Source organism: Bos indicus x Bos taurus, chromosome 8 (genome assembly GCF_003369695.1).
Source record: "Bos indicus x Bos taurus breed Angus x Brahman F1 hybrid chromosome 8, Bos_hybrid_MaternalHap_v2.0, whole genome shotgun sequence".
Classification (NCBI taxonomy): Eukaryota; Metazoa; Chordata; class Mammalia; order Artiodactyla; family Bovidae; genus Bos; species Bos indicus x Bos taurus.
In genome coordinates this window covers 25,559,363-25,582,841 of record NC_040083.1, presented here as the reverse complement: position 1 = coordinate 25,582,841, position 23,479 = coordinate 25,559,363, and the positions used below count along the sequence as shown (strand labels likewise).

Below are 23,479 nucleotides of genomic sequence, written 5' to 3'. Positions count from 1 at the left end.
TCTCAGCTCAGAATAAAAACCAAACAACAAAAAAGTGAGCTCAGGAACTTTTAGCAGTTTATTTCCTTAGAGTGCTTCTGTAGGAATTAGGACAGCTGGGACTGTCTGGTTCAAAAATTTGGGTTCTTTCCCCTCCACCAAGCAGCCACTTGAATTCTCTGCCACTGGCCAGGATCACAGATTCCAGCCATGTCCCTGCAGTATGAGAAGTCCTGAATTAAGTCTTGTAGAGATGTTAGCAGAGACTTCTAGTGCTTCAGGAAGCTAGAGATAAGTCAAATCAAATTTTAAATTTTGTTGCATTCCTTTCATTTGTAACGTGCAGTGCTTGACATTTTGTAGGGAGAGATCACTGAGTATGAGATCTGAGACTATGGAACAAACAATTTTAAAAATATATCTTTCCCCTATAAGCAGCCTAAAATAGTGGATAAGAGTGAGTCAAGTCTGGGTCTCATGTGTTCCTGCTTTGTCTCCAAGTACTTAGTTCTCATCACTTGCAAAGCCTTTTTTCTTTGCATCCCTGAAAGTCTCCTTATATCTCAAGGTCTTTTTCAGTTTCCATTTTTTTCCACTTGGATACTTATCTCCTCACTGAGTCCTGAAATCTGTAATGACCTCTCCCTTCTCTGAACCCCTGTGGTCCTTTGCCTGCAAAAAGGCAGTGCTGTGTAGTGACTATAGACACAGATGACCTGGGTTCAGATCTTGAGTCTGGGAAATATAGTCTGTAGGTTTTAGGCCTCTGCATTTCAAGAAGGCACTGGTTGATGAATTTTGATGGCTAATCTGCCAGAAATAACATCCATATTAGGGTAATGTGTACCTATTCGTAGAGTTGCTGTGAGGATTATATTGAAATCATAAATAGGAAGTACTTGGCACATGCCTGGCACATGGGGGCCCTCATGTTACTAATGTAACTATTTTCATCATCAACTTCTCAGAAAAGTATCTAAGGAAAAGTCAAACCACCTTAGTTATAACTTTGATTTTCCACCTACAAATAGGTAACTGCGATGAATCCACTTATCATGAGGGATACCAGTTTCCCCATATATAAATTGAGGATAGTATTCATTCTCTACCTGATAAAATTCTGTTTATATCCCATTAAGTCACATATGAAAGGTGATTTGAAAATGGTAGCAAATGCTCCAGTTGCTTGGATGTTAAATGGATATTAAGTGAATCATACATATTTCTGCTCAAATCCAGTTCTACCCTCTGAGACTAGCAGTTGGCTTGTGGTAGCTTTATCTCATTTACTTTGATTTTAGGTTCAAAGAATTCATTAGCAAATTGTGTGTAACAACTACTTGTCACATACGATAAATAATTTCAATATTTAATAGAGGATTATTTGACTTAATTTCAATAAACAGTCTTTAAAACAAGAGAAATAGAAACAATAGAGAAAAGGAACAGCATATACATACATCACCAAATTGGACCGACCAACATCCAGACTTAAAAAGTACTAGGATGGTCCCTTGTTAACAGCATTTGGGAGTCCCAGTTGGGAAAAGATGCTGGGCAGTGTGTCCACCCCACAGGTGAGACTTCAAATTGCAGTTTTGGGGGCTCTCGCTTATAATCCCAGGCCATGAATTGACATCATCAGTTTGTGCACAAAAATGCAGCTCTGGGTTTTTTGTTTTTTGTTTTTTTTTGAACTTTTATAGTGTTGTTTGTTTCACCTTGTGAGTCAAAGGTTTTTGTGACCTCTGGGGAAGAGGGGTGGGGCACTGGTCAGACCTCCAGGGGTTCAAGAATCCCAAGACCCACTCTTTTTCTTATCTAAGGTGCCACTTGCCTCGCTGTGCTTACAGACAGATGTAGAACCCAGGCAGTGCCCACCAAATTAGAAGCAGGTCAGAGGCTCTCCTGCTTATGAAGCCTGAACAAGACTTCCTCCATTTTAATTTCTGTAACACATCCCCATGTTTTTTCCTTCCCTTTAATCTTCAGATCTAGCCAGGGGAATCAAACCACTTGGACACATGCCCATGAAGACTAAGACTTGGGCACTGCCATAACCACTTCCTTCAAGGGGAGAGATGAGGCTCTACAGAGCTCGCCATCACTTCCCACCCCTGAGTTCTTTTCAGAAGATACCCTGCCCTGTCTTGACAACAGTCACTGCAACTAGAGGGCCAATGGAGGAGGCCCAGCCTCAGGGAGAGACAGGTGGCTTCGGAGTGAGCACTATAAGGCACTTTCCCCAGGGGGAGAAATTCCGAGAGTTGAGCTCACTCTTTCCTGCCATAAAGCACATTGAATGTTAACAGCTTGCTCCTGTCCAAGCTGGTGTTTTTTAAATTAAGTATTGTTAAATCCATACCATTTGGAATGATGCTTCAGACAGCTCTGACACTCTCTCTCTCTCTTGCTTCTGCTTTCATTTCACCTAATATATTGTGCAGGGGGCCCGTAACCAGTATTACAGCAGCTGGGGCCGCCGCCTCTGCTGCTGCAGCGGCTGCTGGTGCTCAGACGCTGGCAGATGGCTTTCATTTAGATACCTGGAGAGGAAAAAAGGAACGCAGCCAACGCCCTGCTCAGATGCCGTGAGAGGCTTTTCCCAGGCTGCTGCTAGTATGGATCTAAGTTACCTGGGGTTTTATGTTATTTTCCTTCAGCACTGAGAAAATTTTTAGAAATGACAAAGATGAGAGACCGACGAGTTGTAGACTAAAATAAGGGCCTCTCCACTGTCAGGTAATATAAACCCACCATCAAACCTGGGTAGCCTGCCTTCTGTTTTTTGCCTCCACTGCAAATGTCCATCTCTAACCAGTAGGATACCACTGCTGACATCTGCACACACACACACACACACACACACACACACACACACGTATACGTATATGCCTACATACAGTGCAGGAGACATAGGAGACATGAGTTTGATCCCTGGGTCAGGAAGATCCCTTGAAGGAAAACATGGCAACCCACTCTGGTAGTCTTGCCTGAAGAATCCTATGGATTGAGGAGCCTGGCGGGCTCCGGTCCATAGGGTTGCAAAGAGTCGGACACAACTGAGGTAACTTAGCAAGCATGCACACCTATATATTTACATATATGTATACTAAATGGAAGTGATTTCAATTCGGAAGACCCTGTTCAAAAGCTAGTTCTAATGGGTGGAGCCCAAGGTAAGTCACTTAAGTTTTCTGAGCCTCAATTTTCAAATATATAAAATGGGGTGAGTTCTTAACCAATTTTGTAAGGAGTCAAAAAGCCAAATGAGGGGGTGATCCTAAGATGGCGGAGGAATAGGACAGGGAGACCACTTTCTCCCCCACAAATTCATCAAAAGAACATTTGAACGCTGAGTAAATTCCACAAAACAACTTCTGAATGCCGGCAGAGGACATCAAGCACCCAGAAAAGCAGACCATTGTCTTCAAAAGGAGGTCGGAAAAAATATAAATGATAAAAAGTGACACAAAAGAGGTAGGGAATGGAGATCCGTCCTGGGAAGGGAGTCTTAAAAAAGAGAGAAGTTTCCAAACACAAGAAACACTCTCACTGGCAAGTCTGTGGCAAGCCTTGGAACTTCAGAGGGCAACATAACCGGGAGGAAAAATAAATAAATAATTAAAACCCACAGATTACCTGCCCGATGGTAACTCCCAACGGAGAAGCAGCCCAGACACCCACATCCGCCACTAGCAAGCAGGGGCTGGACAGGGAGGCGCTGGCTGCATTGCTTAGCGTAAGAACCGGGCCTGAATGCCCCGAGGGCAATCTGAGGGAACTAACTTGCCGGCTGCGGACTGGCCCATCCACCACTGGAGACAGGCAGGTGAGGGCAGCCAGAGCTGGAAGTGGGCATTCGCGGCCCCAGAGATGGCATCATCTACCAAACTGCAAGCAGGCTTAGTTGCTAACCAAGACTTCTTGGGATTCTGGACGGTCAACATCCACCTGAGAAGGTACACCGGTTGTACACCCAGAAAACTGAGTGGCAGGGATGGAGGAGGCAATAAGTCGCAGCAACCATGCTTGCCAAATGCCTGGTCACCTGAGTGGCTCAGACCTGGGAAGGGCACAAAATGCGGGCCCAACCAAGTCTGTGCCTCTGAGGACTACCCAAGTAGCTGAACCTGAGTGGCTCAGACCCAGGGCCGGCCTCAGACAGTTCCCGGCAGAGCAACCTAGAGCCTGTGTAGTGTAGACAGGGAAACCACACACTCCGTGAGCGGGGGCAAACCCATTGTTGCTGAAACACCACGAGCACTCCCCACAGACGCCAGTGATATTTGTTTACAGCGTCCCTCCCTCTACACAGCATGACTGAACAAGTGAGCCTAAAAAAGTGTCCACCACCGCCGCCTTGTGTCAGGGCAGAAATTAGACACTGAAGAGACCAGCAAACAGAAGAAGCTAAAACAGAGGGAACTGCCTTCGAAGTGACAGATGGAGAAGTATTGAGGCTACTGTAAGAATAAGACTGAAAACCAGAGGCAGGAGGCTTAAGTCCAAATCCTGAGAACACCAGAGAACTCCTGACTCCAGGGAACATTAATCGATAGGAGCTCACCAAACACCTCCATGTCTACACTGAAACCAAGCACCACCCAAGGGCCAAGAAGTTCCAGAGCAAGACATACCACGCAAATTCTCCAGCAACACAGGAACATAGCCCTGAGCTTCAATATACAGGCTGCCCAAAGCCACTCCAAACCCATTGACATCTCATAATTCATTACTGTACACATCATTGCACTTCAGAGAGAAGAAATCCAGCTCCACCCACCAGAACACCAACACAAGCTTCCCTAACCAGGAAACCTTGACAAGCTACCCATCCAACCCCACCCACAGCGAGGAAACTCCACAGTAAAGGGAACTCCACAAACTGCCAGAATACGGAAAGGCCACCCCAAACACAGCAATATAAACAAGATGAAGAGGCAGAGAAATACCCAGCAGGTAAAGGAACAGGATAAATGCCCACCAAACCAAACAAAAGAGGAAGAGATAGGGAATCTACCTGATAAAGAATTCCTAATAATGATAGTGAAAATGATCCAAAATCTTGAAAACAAAATGGAGTTACAGATAAATAGTCTGGAGACAAGGATTGAGAAGATGCAGGAAAGGTTTAACAAGGACCTAGAAGAAATTAAAAAGAGTCAATATATAATGAATAGTGCAATAAATGAGATCAAAAACACCCTGCAGGGAAACAACAGTAGAATAACTGAGGCAGAAGATAGGATAAGTGAGGTAGAAGATAGAATTGTAGAAATAAATGAAACAGAGAGGATAATAGAAAAATGAATTAAAAGAAATGAGGACAATCTCAGAGACCTCTGGGACAATGTTAAACGCCCCAACATTTGAATCATAGGATTCCCAGAAGAAGAAGACAAAAAGACGATAAAAAAATACTTGAGGAGATAATAGTTGAAAACTTCCCTAAAATGGAGAAGGAAATAAGCACCCAAGTCCAAGAAACCCAGAGAGTCCCAAACAGGATAAACCCAAGGCAAAACACCCCAAGACACATATTCATCAAATTAACAAAGATCAAACACAAAGAACAAATATTAAAAGCAGCAAGGGAAAAACAACAAATAACACACAAGGGGATTCCCATAAGGATAACAGCTGATCTTTCAATAGAAACTCTTCAGGCAAGGAGGGAATGGCAGGACATACTTAAAGTGATGAAAGAAAATAACCTACTGCCCAGATCACTGTACCCAGCAAGGATCTCATTCAAATATGAAGGAGAAATCAAAAGCTTTACAGACAAGCAAAAGCTCAGAGAATTCAGCACCACCAAACCAGCTCTTCAACAAATGCTAAAGGATCTTCTCTAGACAGGAAACACAGAAAAGGTTTATAAACTCAAACCCAAAACAACAAAGTAAATGGCAATGGGATTATACTTATCAATAATTACCTTAAACGTAAATGGGTTGAATGCCCCAACCAAAAGACAAAGACTGGCTGAATGGATACAAAAACAAGACCCCTATATATGTTGTCTATAAGAGACCCATCTCGAAACAAGGGACACATACAGACTGAAAGTAAAGGGTTGGAAAAAGATATTCCACGCAAATAGAGACCAAAAGAAAGTAGGATTAGCAATACTCATATCAGATAAAACAGACTTTAAAATGAAGGCTGTGAAAAGAGACAAAGAAGGACACTACATAACGATCAAAGGATCAATCCAAGAAGAAGATATAACAATTATAAATATATATGTACCAAATATAGGAGCACCGCAATATGTAAGGAAAATGCTAACAAGTATGAAAGGGGAATTAACAATAACACAATAATAGATGGAGACTTTAATACCCCACTCACACCTATGGATAGATCAACTAAACAGAAAATTAACAAGGAAACACAAAATTTAAATGATACAGTAGACCAGTTAGACCTAATTGATATCTATAGGACATTTCACCCCAAAACAATGAATTTCACCTTTTTCTCAAGCGCACATGGAACCTTCTCCAGGATAGATCACATCCTGGGCCATAAATCTAGCCTTGGTAAATTCAAAAAAATTGAAATCATTCCAAGCATGTTTTCTGACAACCATGCAGTAAGATTAGATGTCAATTACAGGAGAAAAACTATTAAAAACTCCACCATATGGAGGCTGAACAACATGCTGCTGAATAACCAACAAATCACAGAAGAAATCAAAAAAAGAAATTAAAATATGCATAGAAATGAATGAAAACGAAAACACAACAACCCAAAACCTGCGGGACACTGTAAAAGCAGTGCTAAGGGGAAGGTTCATAGCAATACAGGCATACCTCAAGAAACAAGAAAAAAGTCATATAAATAACCTAACTATACACCTACAGCAACTAGAAAAGGAAGAAATGAAGAATGCCAGGGTTAGTAGACGGAAAGAAATCTTAAAAATTAGGGCAGAAATAAATGCAAAAGAAACAAAAGAGACCATATCAAAAATCAGCAAAGCCAAAAGCTGGTTCTTTGAGAAGACAAATACAATTGACAAACCATTAGCCAGACTCATCAAGAAACAAAGGGAGAAAAATCAAATCAATAAAATTAGAAATGAAAATGGGGAAATCACAACAGACAACACAGAAATACAAAGGATCATAAGAGACTACTATCAGCAATTATATGCCAATAAAATGGACAACTTGGAAGAAATGGACAAATTCTTAGAAAAGTACAACTTTCCAAAACTGAACCAGTAAGAGATAGAAAATCTTAACAAACCCATCACAAGCATGGAAATTGAAACTGTAATCAGAAATCTTCCAGCAAACAAAAGCCCATGTCCAGACAGCTTCACAGCTGAATTCTACCAGAAATTTAGAGAAGAGGTAACACCTATCCTACTTAAACTCTTCCAGAAAATTGCAGAGGAAGGTAAACTTCCAAACTCACTCTATGAGGCTACCATCACCCTAATACCAAAACCTGACAAAGATGCCACAAAAAAAGAGAAAGCTACAGGCCAATATCACTGATGAACATAGATGCAAAAATCCTTAACAAAATTCTAGCAATCAGAATCCAACAACACATTAAAAAGATCATACATCATGACCAAGTGGGCTTTATCCCAGGAATGCAAGGATTCAATATCCACAAATAAATCAATGTAATACACCACATTAACAAATTGAAAAATAAAAGCCATATGATTATCTCAATTGATGCAGAGAAAGCCTTTGACATCATTTATGATAAAAACCCTCCAGAAAGCAGGAATAGAAGGAACATACCTCAACATAATAAAAGCTATATATGATAAACCCACAGCAAACATTATCCTCAATGGTGAAAAATTGAAAGCATTTCCCCTAAAGTCAGGAACAAGACAAAGGTGCCCACTTTCACCATTACTATTCAACATAGTTTTGGAAGTTTTGGCCACAGCAATCAGAGCAGAAAAAGAAATAAAAGGAATCCAAATTGGAAAAGAAGAAGTAAAACTCTCTGTTTGCAGATGACATGATCCTCTACATAGAAAACCCTAAAGACTCCACAGAAAATTACTAGAGCTAATCAATCAATATAGTAAAGTTGCAGGATATAAAATCAACACACAGAAATCCCTTGCATTCCTATACACTAATAATGAGAAAATAGAGAAATTAAGGAAACAATTCCATTCACCATTGCAATGAAAAGAATAAAATATTTAGGAATATATCTACCTAAACAAACAAAAGACATATATATATAAAACTATAAAACAATGGTGAAAGAAATCAAAGAGGACACTAATAGATGGAGAAATATACCGTGTTCATGGATCAGAAGATTCAATATAGTGAAAATGAGTATACTACCCAAAGTAATCCATAGATTCAATGCAATCCCTATCAAGCTACCAACGGTATGTTCCACAGAGCTAGAACAAGTAATTTCACAATTTGTATGGAAACCTCGAATAGCCAAAGCAATCTTGAGAAAGAAGAATGGAACTGGAGGAATCAACCTGCCTGACTCCAGGCTCTACTACAAAGCCACAGTCATCAAGACAGTATGGTACTGGCACAAAGACAGAAATATAGATCAATGGAACAAAATAGAAAGCCCAGAGATAAATCCACGCACCTCTGGACACCTTGTCTTTGACAAAGGAGGCAAGAATATACAAGGGAGGAAAGACAATCTTTTTAACCAGTGGTGCTGGGAAAACTGGTCAACCACGTGTAAAAGAATGAAACTAGAACACTTTCTAACACCATACACAAAAATAAACTCAAAATGTATTAAAGATCTAAATGTAATACCAGAAACTATAAAATTCCTAGAGGAGAACATAGGCAAAACACTCTCCAACATAAATCACAGCAGGATCCTCTATGATCTACTTCCCAGAATACTGGAAATAAAAGCAAAAATAAACAAATGGGACCTAATTAAAATCAAAAGCTTCTGCACAACAAAGGAAACTATAAGCAAGGTGAAAAGACAGCCTTCAGAATGGGAGAAAATAATAGCAAATGAAGCAATGGACAAAGAATTAATCTCAAAAATATACAAGCTACTCCTGCAGCTCAATTCCAGACCAATAAACGACCCAATCAGAAAATGGGCCAAAGAACTAAACAGACATTTCTCCAAAGAAGACATGCAGATGGCTAATAAACACATGAAAAGATGCTCAACATCACTCATTATCAGAAAAACGCAAATCAAAACCACAATGAGGTACCATTTCACGCCAGTCAGAATGGCTGTGATCCAAAAGTCTACAAGCAATAAATGCTGGAGAGGGTGTGGAGAAAAGGGAACCCTCTTACACTGTTGGTGGGAATGCAAACTAGTACAGCCACTATGGAGAACAGTGTGGAGATTCCTTAAAAAACTGGAAATAGAACTGCCATACAACCCAGCAATTCCACTTCTGGGCATACACACTGAGGAAACTAGAATTGAAAGAGACACGTGTACCCCAATGTTCATCGCAGCACTGTTTATAATAGCCAGGACATGGACGCAACATAGATGTCCATCAGCAGATGAATGGATAAGAAAGCTGTGGTACTTATACACAATGGAGTATTACTCAGCCATTAAAAAGAATACATTTGAATCAGTTCTAATGAGGTGGATGAAACTGGAGCCTATTATACAGAGTGAAGTAAGCCAGAAAGAAAAACACCAATACAGTATAATAACGCATACATATGGAATTTAGAAAGATGGTAACGATAACCCTGTATGTGAGACAGCAAAAGAGACACAGATGTATAGAACAGTCCTTTGGACTCTGTGGGAGAGGGTGAGGGTGGGATGATTTGGGAGAATGGCATTGAAACATGTATATTATCACATGTGAAACGAATCACCAGTCCAGGTTCAATGCATGATACAGGATGCTCAGGGCTGGTGCACTGGGATGACCCAGAGGGATGGTATGGGGAGGGAGGTGGGAAGGGGGTTCAGGATGGGGAACACATGTACACCTGTGGCGGATTCATGTCAATGTATAGCAAAACCAATATAATATTGTAAAGTAATTAGCCTCCAACTAAAATAAATAAATTTATAATAAAAGTCAAATGAGATTTTGAGTATAAAATCATTTTTTTTGAACTTTGAAGATAGCACATAAACTTTATTAATTATCAGAATGACTTCATCCCCCAAACCTAAGTATCCTAACCCAACTTGATTTTGTTCTTTTTCTGAAATTATAGTTAGCTGGTTGTTTGTCCTGCAGGGTATAATTCTTGACTGTATGTTTGCTTTTCCTATTTTCTCTGAGCAGCCACAGTGGGAAAGGAAATGTACTCACAAAGGGACAAGAATCATGATACTCTGTGGCAGGCATCCTCAGGGATTTCAACACATGACTGAGGGCTTAAATTAAAAATAATCATACTATTCAGTGACTTCATTGTGACCATCTTGCTGGACATAGACATGTTCATCAAAACTCTGAGGCAGAAATCTCTGACTCAAAATATCTAACCAGCATTTACGTCTAAAGCACAAAGGAATCTAGACTAGCATACAAGTGGCTACTGACTATCCATTGACCATGGCAATTTTTTAAATCGGTTCTTCTACAAATGGTATTTTATCATAATCGTTCTTGCTACTCTTCCTTTTCCCACCACCTGTTCTTCCCTTTCAATCTTCCTGATGAGTGATGTTTATGTGTAGAAAGGGAGGAAGTGGTATTAGATAGAATATTCCATTTTTTAGAATGAGCTACATTTCTTTAAGGCGTGACACTGATAGAAAAAAACACCTATAGCAGAAAGCTCCAATGCATAAAGGAGAGATATATCACACAGCTCTATGAGTGAATGTTTATTTCAATCAAGCCATCTTTAATATGATGAGGATTTCAGATAATGCCAGTCAAGCATTTTTACATCTCCTTGTGAATACTCTTTAGCTTTTGAGCATTAGCTAGTTTTTGAGAGATTTGTAAAACTAATCTTTCTGAATGGGAAAAGCATACTTCAAGAATAGACCTCTTTGTTGTGGACTCATACTATCCATTTTCCTAAGTGATGGATCCTTGTATGCCCTGACTTTCCTAATAGGTTGACAATGGGATTTTTTAAAGCTCTTCTGTCTTTCATTGATATTCCGTATGAAATAAGTAATCTGAAGTTGAATAACCTGCTTTTCTCCACCTTTGTGAAAAGCAACACTACAGGTATGTATAGAAGAAGACCTGCCTGTAATCACATGCCTATTACAGCTTGATCAGATTTTCCATATTTGTGTGTTTGATGCCTCTTGTCAGTATTTTTTTTTTACTAATGAAAGGAAAGAACATCAATTCTAAAAGTCTTCTTCCTCCAGCACCTGTATTTCTATCAGGGCTATCAGGAGATCTACACTGGAAGAACTTCCTGGTGACACACCTATGGAAATGTAAGGTCAAGTTTGCTATTTCATTCTTTCAAAAATTCAATGATTTCCTTAACAGATAAGGTGAAAGGAGTCCTTGTTTGACATCTGACACTTTTCTAAAACTGTAATAAAATCCCCCTCTATTAGAATTCAATCTTGCTTCTTGTTGGTTTCACCAGACCAGAAACTTCCTGACCGTCTCTTTGCTGTTGCTGGCCTGCCCCTGTCATCATGTCAGCAGTCATCAGTACTGCCTCCAGGGCTTCAGTGGACAGGAAAGGTCACCTCCTCGCCCAACACTCTTAGAACAGTAGAAGGAAGAGGAGGTGAAACTCCCTTCAGCCCTCTCTGCTATATTATAGTGGCTCCGATAAAGGACATGGATAAGGAAAAGGCTGAAACTGTTGCTTAAAAGGTTTGGGGATTAATTGAGGATTTAATTCACCCTTTCTTTCTCTTCCCCTGCTAAAGCAGATAGTCGAGAGTTGGCACAGTGTCAAAACCAGGCTGTTTCTCAACCCGAATTTCAGCTCCACACATGTCAGAGTCTTTGTTAAGGGCTTCTTCTTAAACAGGGAATCTAAATTGCCACTTGTGCCTTGAGCTTAGTAAACCTGGGCTATTTTAAATTGTCACTTTACAAAGAAGTAACCTGCTGATTTTTTTTTTTCCTTCTTCATCTTCTTCACATCAAGTCATGACTACACAAAGTAACATGCCTCTGTTTAGGCTTAGTAAGGACCTTTCCAAATTTTATACAGTCTAAGTCAAGGAGGGAAATAAAGAGGAACTTTATGGAAGAGGCATAAAGCAGTTGTACAGAACACGTTTAAGGGGCACATTAAGTCAGTTTTTGTCTGTGGTTCTTTCCCTTTATGGCATATGTTATATATTGACAGGGATTAAGTTTCTCTCCTGAATGGAACAATACAGAGTCACAGGGAGCTACTGTACTTTACAAAGCACAGGCACCCTCACAGGCAAATAGCAAATAGAAACAAACGTATCTCACAGTATCTCACAAACTAACCAAGTTAGTTAAGAGCACCGGGCTCTGCTTCATCTTTCGCAAGTCCGCATCTTTTGCATTTCTCTCCTGGCTCTGCCGCGGGCTCCTCCGAGCTCCTTTCTTTTTCGCCCTTTCCCCCGTCCCCGGCGGGGGCCCCCCCACCCCACCCCTCCACCTTCTCGCTCGCACTGTTACACTTTCTCTGTCCCCTCGGCTTTGTTATTCAGCATGTCTGATTAGCAGGAGCCTGATTGGCTGGCTGCCTGCTCCGAGAGAGATTCCATTCAGCTTACCCCCCACCCATCCACCCACCCACCCACCCCTTGGTCAGGAAATATGAGCGGGTCTGATGGAAGCTGATAGGCAGGGCTGGAGTGTAAGCACCAGTCCTGGATGTGACAGCAAGCAGAGGAGCACTTTGCAGCTTATTCAGTGTCCGATTCGGATTCCGGCAAGAATCCAAGCATGGAATGCTGCCGTCGGGCAACTCCTGGCACACCGTTCCTCTTGCTGGCTTTCCTGCTCCTGGTAAATGCCTTTTCGTTTCAATACATCCTTAGTGGCCATTTAGTCTGGGTGCTGTTGGGGTGATGTGGACGTGTGTGAGTGTGTGTGACTGTATCTTTCTCTTCAAATGCCAGGTAAAGTAATTTACATGGCTTTAAAAAAATGAAAACTTTTTGCAGAAAGCTAACCCCAACTTTCCCAAACAAAAGTCTACAAGACTGTGTGGGAATAGCTAGAGGTATATAGGATACTGAGACTTAAACTTTGGGATCTACTGCATGGAGTTTGTGTGCTGAGGGCTGTATAAATGGTGGTGTGCATGCTTGGAATTTAGGTAACAGACGTCCTGAAATCCAACTCATTCACTGTGGTGTTCCTGTAATTTTTCTGAAGGATGGGCTGTGAGGGGCTTTCCTCCACTGCCTGTTATGAGTCCTCCTTCCTCTGTGCACATGTGCTAAGGAACCAGGTAAAAGAGGGAAGGAAAGCCCCTCTGTGGCCAACCCAGATTATAGTTCATAATTATGGCAAGTCATCTATGGATACAAGTTAATGCTAGTATTTATGAATTGAGGGTTATGGTTTTTGATCTCAGATCTTCTTTTGAAGAAGAAAATGCTGACTTTAGTTTCGGCTGCTTTCCATAGTCACAGTGATAAGATGCTCTGCTCTGGAACGTCAGCACACACTGCATTTTTGACTAGAAGTAAATGTTCCGTTGTGACTCATACTTGGTTTTATGGGCAGAAAATGAACCTTTACTGTCCAAAAAAAATCTACACTCAAAATATTAATAGCAATGCACATTTTTTTAAACCAGAGTGTTCTGGGCAGGCAGCTTTGTAAACCTCATCTGAAGGTTTGATTCCAAAATTTGCACACACCGAATCCAAACAAACGTGATTGTAGCTCTCCCTGTCACATTTCTGGAGAGCCAGCCCTTCCTCAGAAGGTAACCAGGCAAGAAGGGAAAAGGGGGAAATTGTAACACACCACACGTATAGGTCACATTGATTCATCGAAGATGAAGGAATGTTTGTTCTGATTAGACTCTGAAAAATTTGATCTGCACTGTAATTTTGAAGGAGGGAAGCAAGCTATTTAGCATAAATTTTAAAACTCCAGGAAGGCTCATCAGCTCATCAGACAGTGATTAAATATGTTAACATTCCCACTTCTTATTTGCATCATTATAGCCAAGAAGTCATAATGCTACGTTGCAAAAGCTGTAAATACAGAAATATATTTTCAAGTGCTCATAGAAATGTAAAGGCAAACTGAATTTTAAGCATGAATGGACTGTAAGTTTGGGGCTGTTCTGAGGAATATAAAAAGCAGAATGTTTAGGTGTGCTTTATGACTAGTGGGGCAAGCAATTTATGAAAGGTGTCTCATTTTTTCCATATGGGACGTGTTACTTATATACACACCATTAGTTTGCCTCGTCTTTCCTTCTTTGTGAATTTTTGAAAGCATGGGTTATTTTCCCATGTAATTACATCATGAAGCAAAATTACCAGTACACAGTACTTTTTTGATATCTTCGTATAGAGGTATGATCTCATTATACTTTGGAAAAACTTGCCCATTCAGGATAGATTGTTTTCACTGCCCACTTGGTAAGTGCAGTATATTTCTCTTTGATATTTTTAATATTCATATATGTGTTTGAGCGTATAATGACACTTACATGGATAAAAAGGAGCATTTGCTTATTTCAGATTTGCAACATACAACATCTTTGGTTTAAATTACAATAATTATACTGTGAGGATAAAAGGAAATAAAACCCAGGCTTGTTTTATGCCTATATTTAAATCAATTGGGATTCTGAAAGTTAGGCCAGAAAAGAAAGAACTGTCTGGTGAGTGCCAAGATATATCCCTGTATAGAGTAACAGTGTTAGTAGTACCTGCCATATATTGTGTGTCTGAATGTGTCAAACACAAGGTCAGTTGTTTGAAAAGCATTACAGTGAATTCTCACAATAATCTTGCAAATAAGGCATTGTTAAACCCATTCTGCAGATAAGGAAGCAAGCTTATATTTGAACTCAAAGGGGAAATAATGGAGAGAAAATGACTTGTTTGGTTTGTACTATGGTCACAAAATGTTTAATAGTGATGGAAGCAAAGACATAGGTTGGTCTCTAGTCTTTAATGGAGGTATATAGGCTTTTTGCTTCATCTTGGCCACTAAAGATGTGTGCAACATTATGAGCACTTGTCACACTTGCTCGTTCACTGTCCCATGTAGCTTTGGAGGCAAAAGTAAGCTACTGGCCCAAGAGAAAGTGACCTGAAATGTGATCAAGAGTTGAACCGGAAGTGTGACATTTTCAGCTCAACCTTCAGTCAGGATCTAGAAATGGAACTGGGTGGCTTATTTTTCTTATAACTGTTTGATACGTTTTAAGAGTCTGTCTAATCTTAGAATTAATTTAAGCAATTTTTAAAGCTCACTTTTTACTTAATGGAAAATAGTCTGTTTAGTGGCAAAGCCCAGTTTCTACTTCAAAACACAATGAAGTCCCTGTGTCTTTTATATCTATCTTTGGTTACCACTCACTTTGCATGCAAAGCTCAGACATCATAAACTGCTATTGTACTATGCACACAGTAGGACAGTAGTACTGGGCAAGGCATTTTATTCTGACATTCAGGTCAAATTAAGCCACAAAACCCCACGTTCCTCATCTCCCCACCCTGCTCCCCTTTTCCCTGCTCCCTCCTTTGTCCCAATTGTTTAGTTCAAAAGGAATGTGGGGGAAAACCATGACCGGCCATTGACATATGTGTCCATCCAGACTTGAAGTCAAATCTCTTCTTGTCAGAAAGGCATTTAATCAAATTTGCATTTGCTTTTTGTTTCTTTTAAGTGGTTTTAAGCTGTTTCGCCTGCTATTGTGGGAGTTGCAAGGGTAACACTCAGAATTATAATAAAGTACATGTGTTTTTCTGTTGAATTTCTTTTTTTTCTCGGTACTAATTTATACATGGAAACTAGTCAAACACAATAGCCCATTCCCTTCGGTCGGTCTGGCACTCTCCTCCACTATTATCTAAGTGGATCTATCTTGGATGGTGATAGCACCATTAGCTTGTGGAATGAATGTTAAGTCCCTTATTTATAGCAGACTGTGGCCTGCTCCAATAGTGTGTATGTGTGTGTGCATGCATGCACAAGCACCTTTCTATAACTATTTACATCTATTACTTACTCTGATGCCTACATTGTCCTTACATCAAACTCAAGGATATTTCAAGTAACCTGGAGAATGTAACGAGGTGTTTCTTTAAACATTATTTACTTCATGTTTTTGAGCTATTTCTTATCTAGACATAGTCAGCTTCATTTTTGTTTTCTCCTGTTTTAGCATTTCAATCTGTTTCAGAGCCACTTTCCAGTCTCCATTATTATTTTCATGTGAACCAGTTCTAGAGCTTCATATAAGTTGAGGGAAGTGTGTCCAATAGTAGTCACTAGTGAACTAAAAAAGAATCATTTTACTCCAGGCAAGGTTTTCCTTGAAAGACTGCAGATATTTTAAAGACTTTTGAAAGAGAGAGAATGAATAAATAAATGTATTTGTGCATTCATCAGAACGTTGAATACTCTTTACCTATATGTTGATTCTTCTTTACATATATGTGTGGGTAAAATGGAAAGTGAATCTCTAGACCATGGGAGAGGCAATTACTCAAGCTTAGGAATGTACAAAGTTCATTCTTATATCTTTAAAACAAAATTAAAATCAGGGTATATGTAGTTTTAATCAGTGAAGTGTAGATAACCCCTGTTCTTGCTATTCATTTTTAAGCCCATTTTGTTGGCACATTTTGCACAGGATTTATGTTTGCATGAGACATGGTCTGCTATTTTGGTTCTCCCCTGTATTATGGCTTAATCAAAATATAATTTTAAACTCTTTCAGAAAAAAATACAGTGTCCTGTGAATTTCTGCATCTCCTACAATACCTACTAGAATATCTTGGATAGTACAGGCATCATAACTGTTTATGAACTAAATTCAGAGAGCAAAGGATACAGAGAGACTCATACAGTTCTCCCTGATTCTCAATATATTCAGGGTTTCCTAACTTCATATATGTTGTCCAGTTTCTTTGGTGAACTGACAGCTCTGCTTTTATTTTGTCTATTTCAGATTCCAAGTCTCACTGGCAATAAGTTTCTTTCTGCCCTTCTCTCATTGTGCACGTTCTGTTGTTTCTTGCGGTCTCCTGAGTAGAGTGACTCGGAAGTAACCTCTTCATAGCTAGAGGACCATAGCGTTTTCTTGAGTGAGAGCATTCCTTGAGTATAACCTACTGGTGAAGCATGTTGAGATAATCACAGGAAAATGTGTCTAACTCCAGTTTGAGAGTCTTGCTGTTTGAACTGATTTTCTTCATCTGGAGAGCTGGCTTCAAACTTTGTGTTTTCACCAGAGTGAGACAAGTTCATCTTCTGTCAGCATCATAAAAGCCATACCATGTGGTTGAATTTTGGCTTGATTGGCAGGACAAGCTCATGAGCAGCTTAGGACTATGCTTAGGCATAGCAGAGGTGATGTAAGTCCGAAAGGATCTAATTGAAATAGGCCAGCACAGCTGTGTGGGGAGCCTGCCTGTTAACTGGGTAAGCTGTTGCTATCAACCCCTTCTTTCCATGAGTTCAAAAATAAATGACTAAATCTCCCCAATTCCCAGACTTCAAGATGAAAAACTACATCGAATAGCTAACTGGGAGCACCCAGCATGTCGAGCAGTCTTCTGGCCATGTCAAGAAGATGTCTCAATGGAAGTAGTCTGCAGCCAACAGTGACCTCTGGCTTTTTGTTTGTTGTATTTCCAGAAGCTCAGTATTTATAAATCAATTAGAATATTTTCCTATACTTGTTAAGAGTCTCTCTTCCAGTCATAGAGATATATCTTATCTCAGAAACCCCTGTAATCTTCATTTGAAGAAAAACCATAATTTCTTTTTTAAAGTTGAAGATTCCAATGTTTCTCTCGAGTATTTTTTTTTAATTGGAGGATGATTTATTTATAATATTGTGTTGATTTCTGCTGTACAACAATGCGAATCAGCCATAAGTATGTGTGTGTATATGTGTGTGTGTATGTGTGTGTGTGTGTGTGTATCCTCTCCCCCTTGAGCCTCCCTCCCACACCCCCTCATCCCATTGCTTTAGAGAAAGGCGAGTTGAGCTTGCTGCGCTTTATAGCAGCTTCCCATTTGCTATCTATTGTATACAGGGTGGTGTATATATGTCAATGCTACTCTCTTGATTCATCCCAGCCTCTATATTTTTTGTTTGACTACCCCACCCTAAATTCCATCCATGTATAGTCAGCATTTAGTAATTGTTTGTCAGAGGCATACGTAACTCACTGTATTCTCAACAGTATTTTAAAATGTAATTTCTTCTAGTCTTGTGCTTCCTTGTATTTATTTCTGTCATTGACTTCTTATATTGTACTTATGTTTCCGTCTTCATCAACAAAGTTGTGGATGACAGCAGAAGTGACTTGTTCCTCCTACCTTTGTCAGAATACCTGGTCTCAGTAAATGTTGTTGAATGAGTGAGTAAATGGATGAATAAGAATAATTTGGTAAGAAAATATGAGAAAAGCATACAGTACAAGTAGCAAGGGGAACATGTGAATGTCCATTTCACATGGGAGGAATTTCATCAATACTGGTTTTAGTAAGACCAAATCAATAAACCTAATACATTCAAAAGAGAAGTTAAATATTTTGCTTTCTTTCTCTTCACCCAATGAAAAGCAATTGAATGACAGTCCTTTTTAGTGTTGTTAAAGTGAAATTTGCACCTTTCATATCTTTTTGTAATCCATTTAGTTCTCAAGGGAAAAAATGACACATTAGCCACAGTTTTATAAAACCAGAAGGTAGTTATAGTTGCTCATTGTAGGAGAGATAATGGAGAAGGCAATGGCACCCCACTCCAGTACTCTTGCCTGGAAAATCCCATGGACAGAGGAGCCTGGTAGGCTGCAGTCCATGGGGTCGCTAAGAGTCAGACACGACTGAGCGACTTCACTTTCACTTTTCACTTTCATGCATTGGAGAAGGAAATGGCAACCCACTCCAGTGTTCTTGCCTGGAGAATCCCAGGGATGGGGGAGCCTGGTGGGCTGCCATCTATGGGATCGCACAGAGTCGGCCATGACTGAAGCGACTTAGCAGCAGCAGAGATAATATTATGGAATCACCAAAATTCATTTCTTTTTACTGCTGGGCACAAAGATAAACTTTCTTTCCCAGCTTTGTCTGTAATTAGTTGTTCTATCATGATTGAGTTCTAGTCAATGGAATGTCATTCGAAGTGATACATGGCACTTCTCAGCCTGATGTCATCCACGTAATCCTCCAAATAAGTAAGAACTCTCTTTATACACCTGCTGGATGCAGAGAATCAAGCAAAAGCTTCAAGACTCTAGAAAACAGTAAAGGCACCAAATGTAAGGCCTCATCCCTGAATGACTGCATGTGGCAGAGCCCTGCAGTGCCACTCTCACAGAACTGCATTTGTGAATGTTCATTTAACCTTGAGCAAACAATAAACCTTTGTTGTTTTAAACACTGAGATTTGGGGGAATGTCTTGTTTGTTATATTGATAACCTTCTTAAATACCATATGCTTTATATTTAGATGGCATGCATGCTTACAAATAGTACTAATATCACTTTCCAGTTTTTTTATATGGGAAAATTAAAATAAGGAGATGCCGTATCACCCTGATAGTGGTTTAATCTGTGTGGTTTGTGACTTATTATGTACTTAGAGTGCTCTAAAATACTTGAGGGTATGTGGTAAAATAGGAAACTGGGTCCATGTCTTTTTTCTTTAATTTAATTATTTTTGGCTGCATTGGATCTTTCTCGCTGTACGCGGGCTTTCTCTCGTTGCGACAAGTGGGGGTTACTTTTGCTGCAGTATGTGGGCTTCTCCTTGTGGTGACTTCTCTTGTGTGGAGCTCAAGCTCTAGGGTGGGGCTCAGTAGTCGCGGCACTCAGGCTTCAGTAGTTACAGCACACAGGCTCTCGAACACAGGCTCAGTAGTTGTGGCTCCTGGGCTTTGCTGCTCCACAGCATGTGGGAGCTTGCCAGTCCAGAGCTCGAACCTATGTCCCTTTCACTGGCAGGTAGATTCCAACCACTGGACCACCAGGAAAGCCCTCCATGTCCTTCTTCAAACAGGAGCGAGTTGAGCAGTAAGAAATAAGGGGTGAGGGGAAGGCACGACTGCGGTAAACAGTTGTAATCTCATGGAACAGAACAGGATCACACAACCTGAAGAACACCGACTCTCACAGATGCAAGGCGAAGGCAAAGACTGAGGCACGACTGATGTAGCTCCAAAGAGAGAGGTCAGGAAATAAAGGAGTAGACGAGGACCGGAAGGGGAACAGCCTCACACACACACACAACCGTTTCACACAGTAACATAAAGTGAAACACGCTTCTTGAGTACACCTAGTCTCAACCTACTTTGATATATTTTTCTAGAAAGTGTCCAAGTGTCATGAAAGAGTCCATCCCACCTAACTCTCCAGGACACCGTGAGAGGAAAAAAGACCATTGGATGAAGTGTTTTTGTCATCTCCAAAGTAATATAAAACTTTCAGGTGGTTACTTTCATTCATGTGAAAATCTAATCTCTCATCAGCTATATGCCCAACACAGAGCCAGTTTCCATGGAAGATAGTTTAAGGCAGTCCTTGTAATGAGGAGCTTGGTAGTGTGTTGGACATTCTGTTGTCAGAGGTTTTTTTGTTTGTTTGTTTGTTTTTTTAAACTCTTCTGTAAGCAAAAGCTTTGTTATGGATATAATGATTTTCAGTTACCCCTCAAGATGGTTCATTTTGCACTCCTATCCCTACTTAGACACTGGCTGTTTAATCCCCTCATCCGGGTAAATGTGAATTATGACTTCCCACAGATTATCAATGTATTATCTTAGATGTGAATGGCTTCCCACAGATTATCAATGTATCATCTTATGAATATGATCAGTCAGTATTTGACTTCAAACATAAAAAATTTTTGTCCAATTTCTGTAGTTCAGAATATGTACTTGTGTAGCAGTACACACATAATAGTGTCAGTTAAGATAAATTCCCTGGGAAAAAAACTTCTCTCAAAGTAAATTTTTATCATTGTGAAAATGATCAATAATTAAGTGTGACCAATATCTAAAGAGTTGTCATCTGCCCACTATCATTGGGGCATCATGATGACAGACTTCATTCTTATGTAGTTTACACTCCATTGTGCTTATTTTATAGTAACCAAAATCCAGGCAAAAATAAGCATATTCCATTTGGAATTATATTTCTGTAAGTACAATTAGTACAGTAGGTTGCATCTCCCTAGCTCCCTAGATTTTTATCTAAAGTTCCTATTAAAAAAAGGTGATTACAACAAAATCCAAAGGCCTCGTGCATAGAAGGGGGGCGGTGGATAGTTCAGAGAAGGGGAATAGCAGAGAAGTCATGTGTGAGCATATGCCATTTATAATTGTGAAGATTTATTCCACTTCTGAGGCAAGAAATTGCAGGACTCTAATAGTTTCACCACCTGTGAATTATTTGGGTGCACCCTCACAAGCGGGTTCTTTCTTCTATTTGTTTAAAGACATAAGTGGTATGTTCGCCAATTCTACACTACATTAATTTTCACAGAGTTTCCATTTTCATCTTCATTGCTTTTTCAGATTTTTTCCCAAAGCTTCTGCCATTCTCCAACTAAACCTTTGGGTATTTTCTCCTTCAATTTTTGTCCGGGGACTTTCTCTAAGTCAAGTCAGTCTGTTGGCATAAGTGTTGCAATGAAGGAGGGAAGGAGTGTGATAACCTAAGACATCCTGGCATAAATCCCAAGAGCGCTAACGAAATGAGACAGGAAATTACGAGCAACCTATAATAAATTCAAACTGTCCAATAAAATAAATATACCTCACTTTGTTCCCTTAAGTAAGGTATGGTAGGTTGTCTGATTTCTCAGCCTGCACCGCCATTTGAAGTCTACCAGAGTGTTATTCAGACATTGTACTTCATTGATAGAACCAGAAGTGAAAAAGGGTAATGGAAACAATAAGAACTCCTACTGTTCAGGTGCTGAAGTGAGATTTAGAGGAAAGCTTTTTTAGAAATAGTCTGGTTTTCTTTTTTTTTTTTTTTCCATTCTAGTTATTATAACCATTTGGCATTGAGACTAGGTACCACATATATTTTTACTTTTACTTTGGGGCTTGTACCCAGTCTAAGATAACAAACATGCTTTGAAATTACTGTTACAGAGTGAATTTAACTGACATTTGGATTCCCAGGACATAGATTTATTGTGTTTTCAAGTTAAAAAGAATTTTTGAGGTAGCATAAAATTTGACCTCAGTTGACTGGGATCTCTTTGAAGGCAGGACTTTGGTTTTATTATGTCTTGGATATCTTTATATCCCTAGTGTGAGACAAAGAGTTTGACATACACAAGGTGTTCAGTGTAAGTCTGCTGTTTGAATAAATGAATTAATCACCTATTCCAGCCCTTTGATTTCACAGAATTAAATTTAAAATATAAATATTTGCAAAGAGATTGGAGACTTATTTGCCAGGAACACCTAGTAGGTAGAATCCAGAGCCTGAAATCTGGATCTCTTTCCTTTGAGTCCATACTCCTTTGAGAAAGAGGTCACTCTCTTTCTACCATATGACGGTAGATGACCTTGAGAAAGAGGTCATTCTCTATTATACCATATGACGCTAGATGACCTTCATATGAGTTAGCTGAGCCAGCCTGGGTAGAGAAGTTGAGGTGTTGAAATGCCACCTCAGTAGATGTGAGGTGCAATAGAAGCCGAAGAAGCCATGAAGCTGATGGAAAATAATTTTGAGTGGATTATTATTGGTTTATATATGTTGGGGTGACCTGGTGAGAAGAGGGGACTGAAGTTTATTTCTTGCCCTAGTTGTACAACATACTGGGTTGGCCAAAAATTTCATTCAGGTTTTTCCATATCATCTCACAGAAAACCCAAATGAACTTTTTGGCCAACCCAATATCAATAAGATTCATTTATCTTTTTTTTTTCATATTAATGAACAATGTGAATGTGAAATACACAATGGTGATGTATATGTGAAAATAACTTCTTGGGGGACCTTGCACATAGAAGGTCTCCAAGAAGTTTTAGCTTCCTTCCCATCCCTCAGTGCACAATACTATATTCGTTGAGAGCCTGCTGTGTATGCCTGACTGTGCTGGGCACAGGGTATATTGTCTTGAGCAAAACAGACATGGTTCTAAAGATGCATTTACTTACATGTAGTATCAGAAAGGATTTGAGATTGGGAAGGAGGACAGGAATTAATTGGCCAGTACATTCCATTGGTTTTATGTTGCTGTCATGGTATTATTTTCTTTAAACTGTATATTTAACTATTGCTGGTGTAAGTAATGGAGAAGGAAATGGCAACCCACTCCAGTGTTCTTGCCTGGAGAATCCCAGGGATGGAGAAGCCTGGAAGGCTGCAGTCCATGGGGTCGCACAGAGTCGGACACGACTGAAGCGACTTGGCAGC

The 23,479-nt window shown here is 39.9% G+C and overlaps 1 protein-coding gene across 3 annotated transcripts in view; it reads left to right on the top strand.

The window, feature by feature from the left end:
- ADAMTSL1 (ADAMTS like 1) overlaps positions 1-23,479 on the top strand; it is a 1,125,264-nt gene that overhangs the window by 618,576 nt on the left and 483,209 nt on the right. Inside the window, exon 1 of one of the 3 annotated variants that reach the window (XM_027549172.1) lies at positions 12,579-12,892. The exons of the other annotated variants lie outside the window; for them this stretch is intronic. Within the exon in view, the coding sequence (XP_027404973.1) occupies positions 12,830-12,892 (63 nt within the window). The 5' untranslated portion in view covers positions 12,579-12,829. Of the gene's footprint in view, positions 1-12,578; positions 12,893-23,479 lie in introns of those variants that run through there. 3 annotated transcript variants of the gene reach the window in all.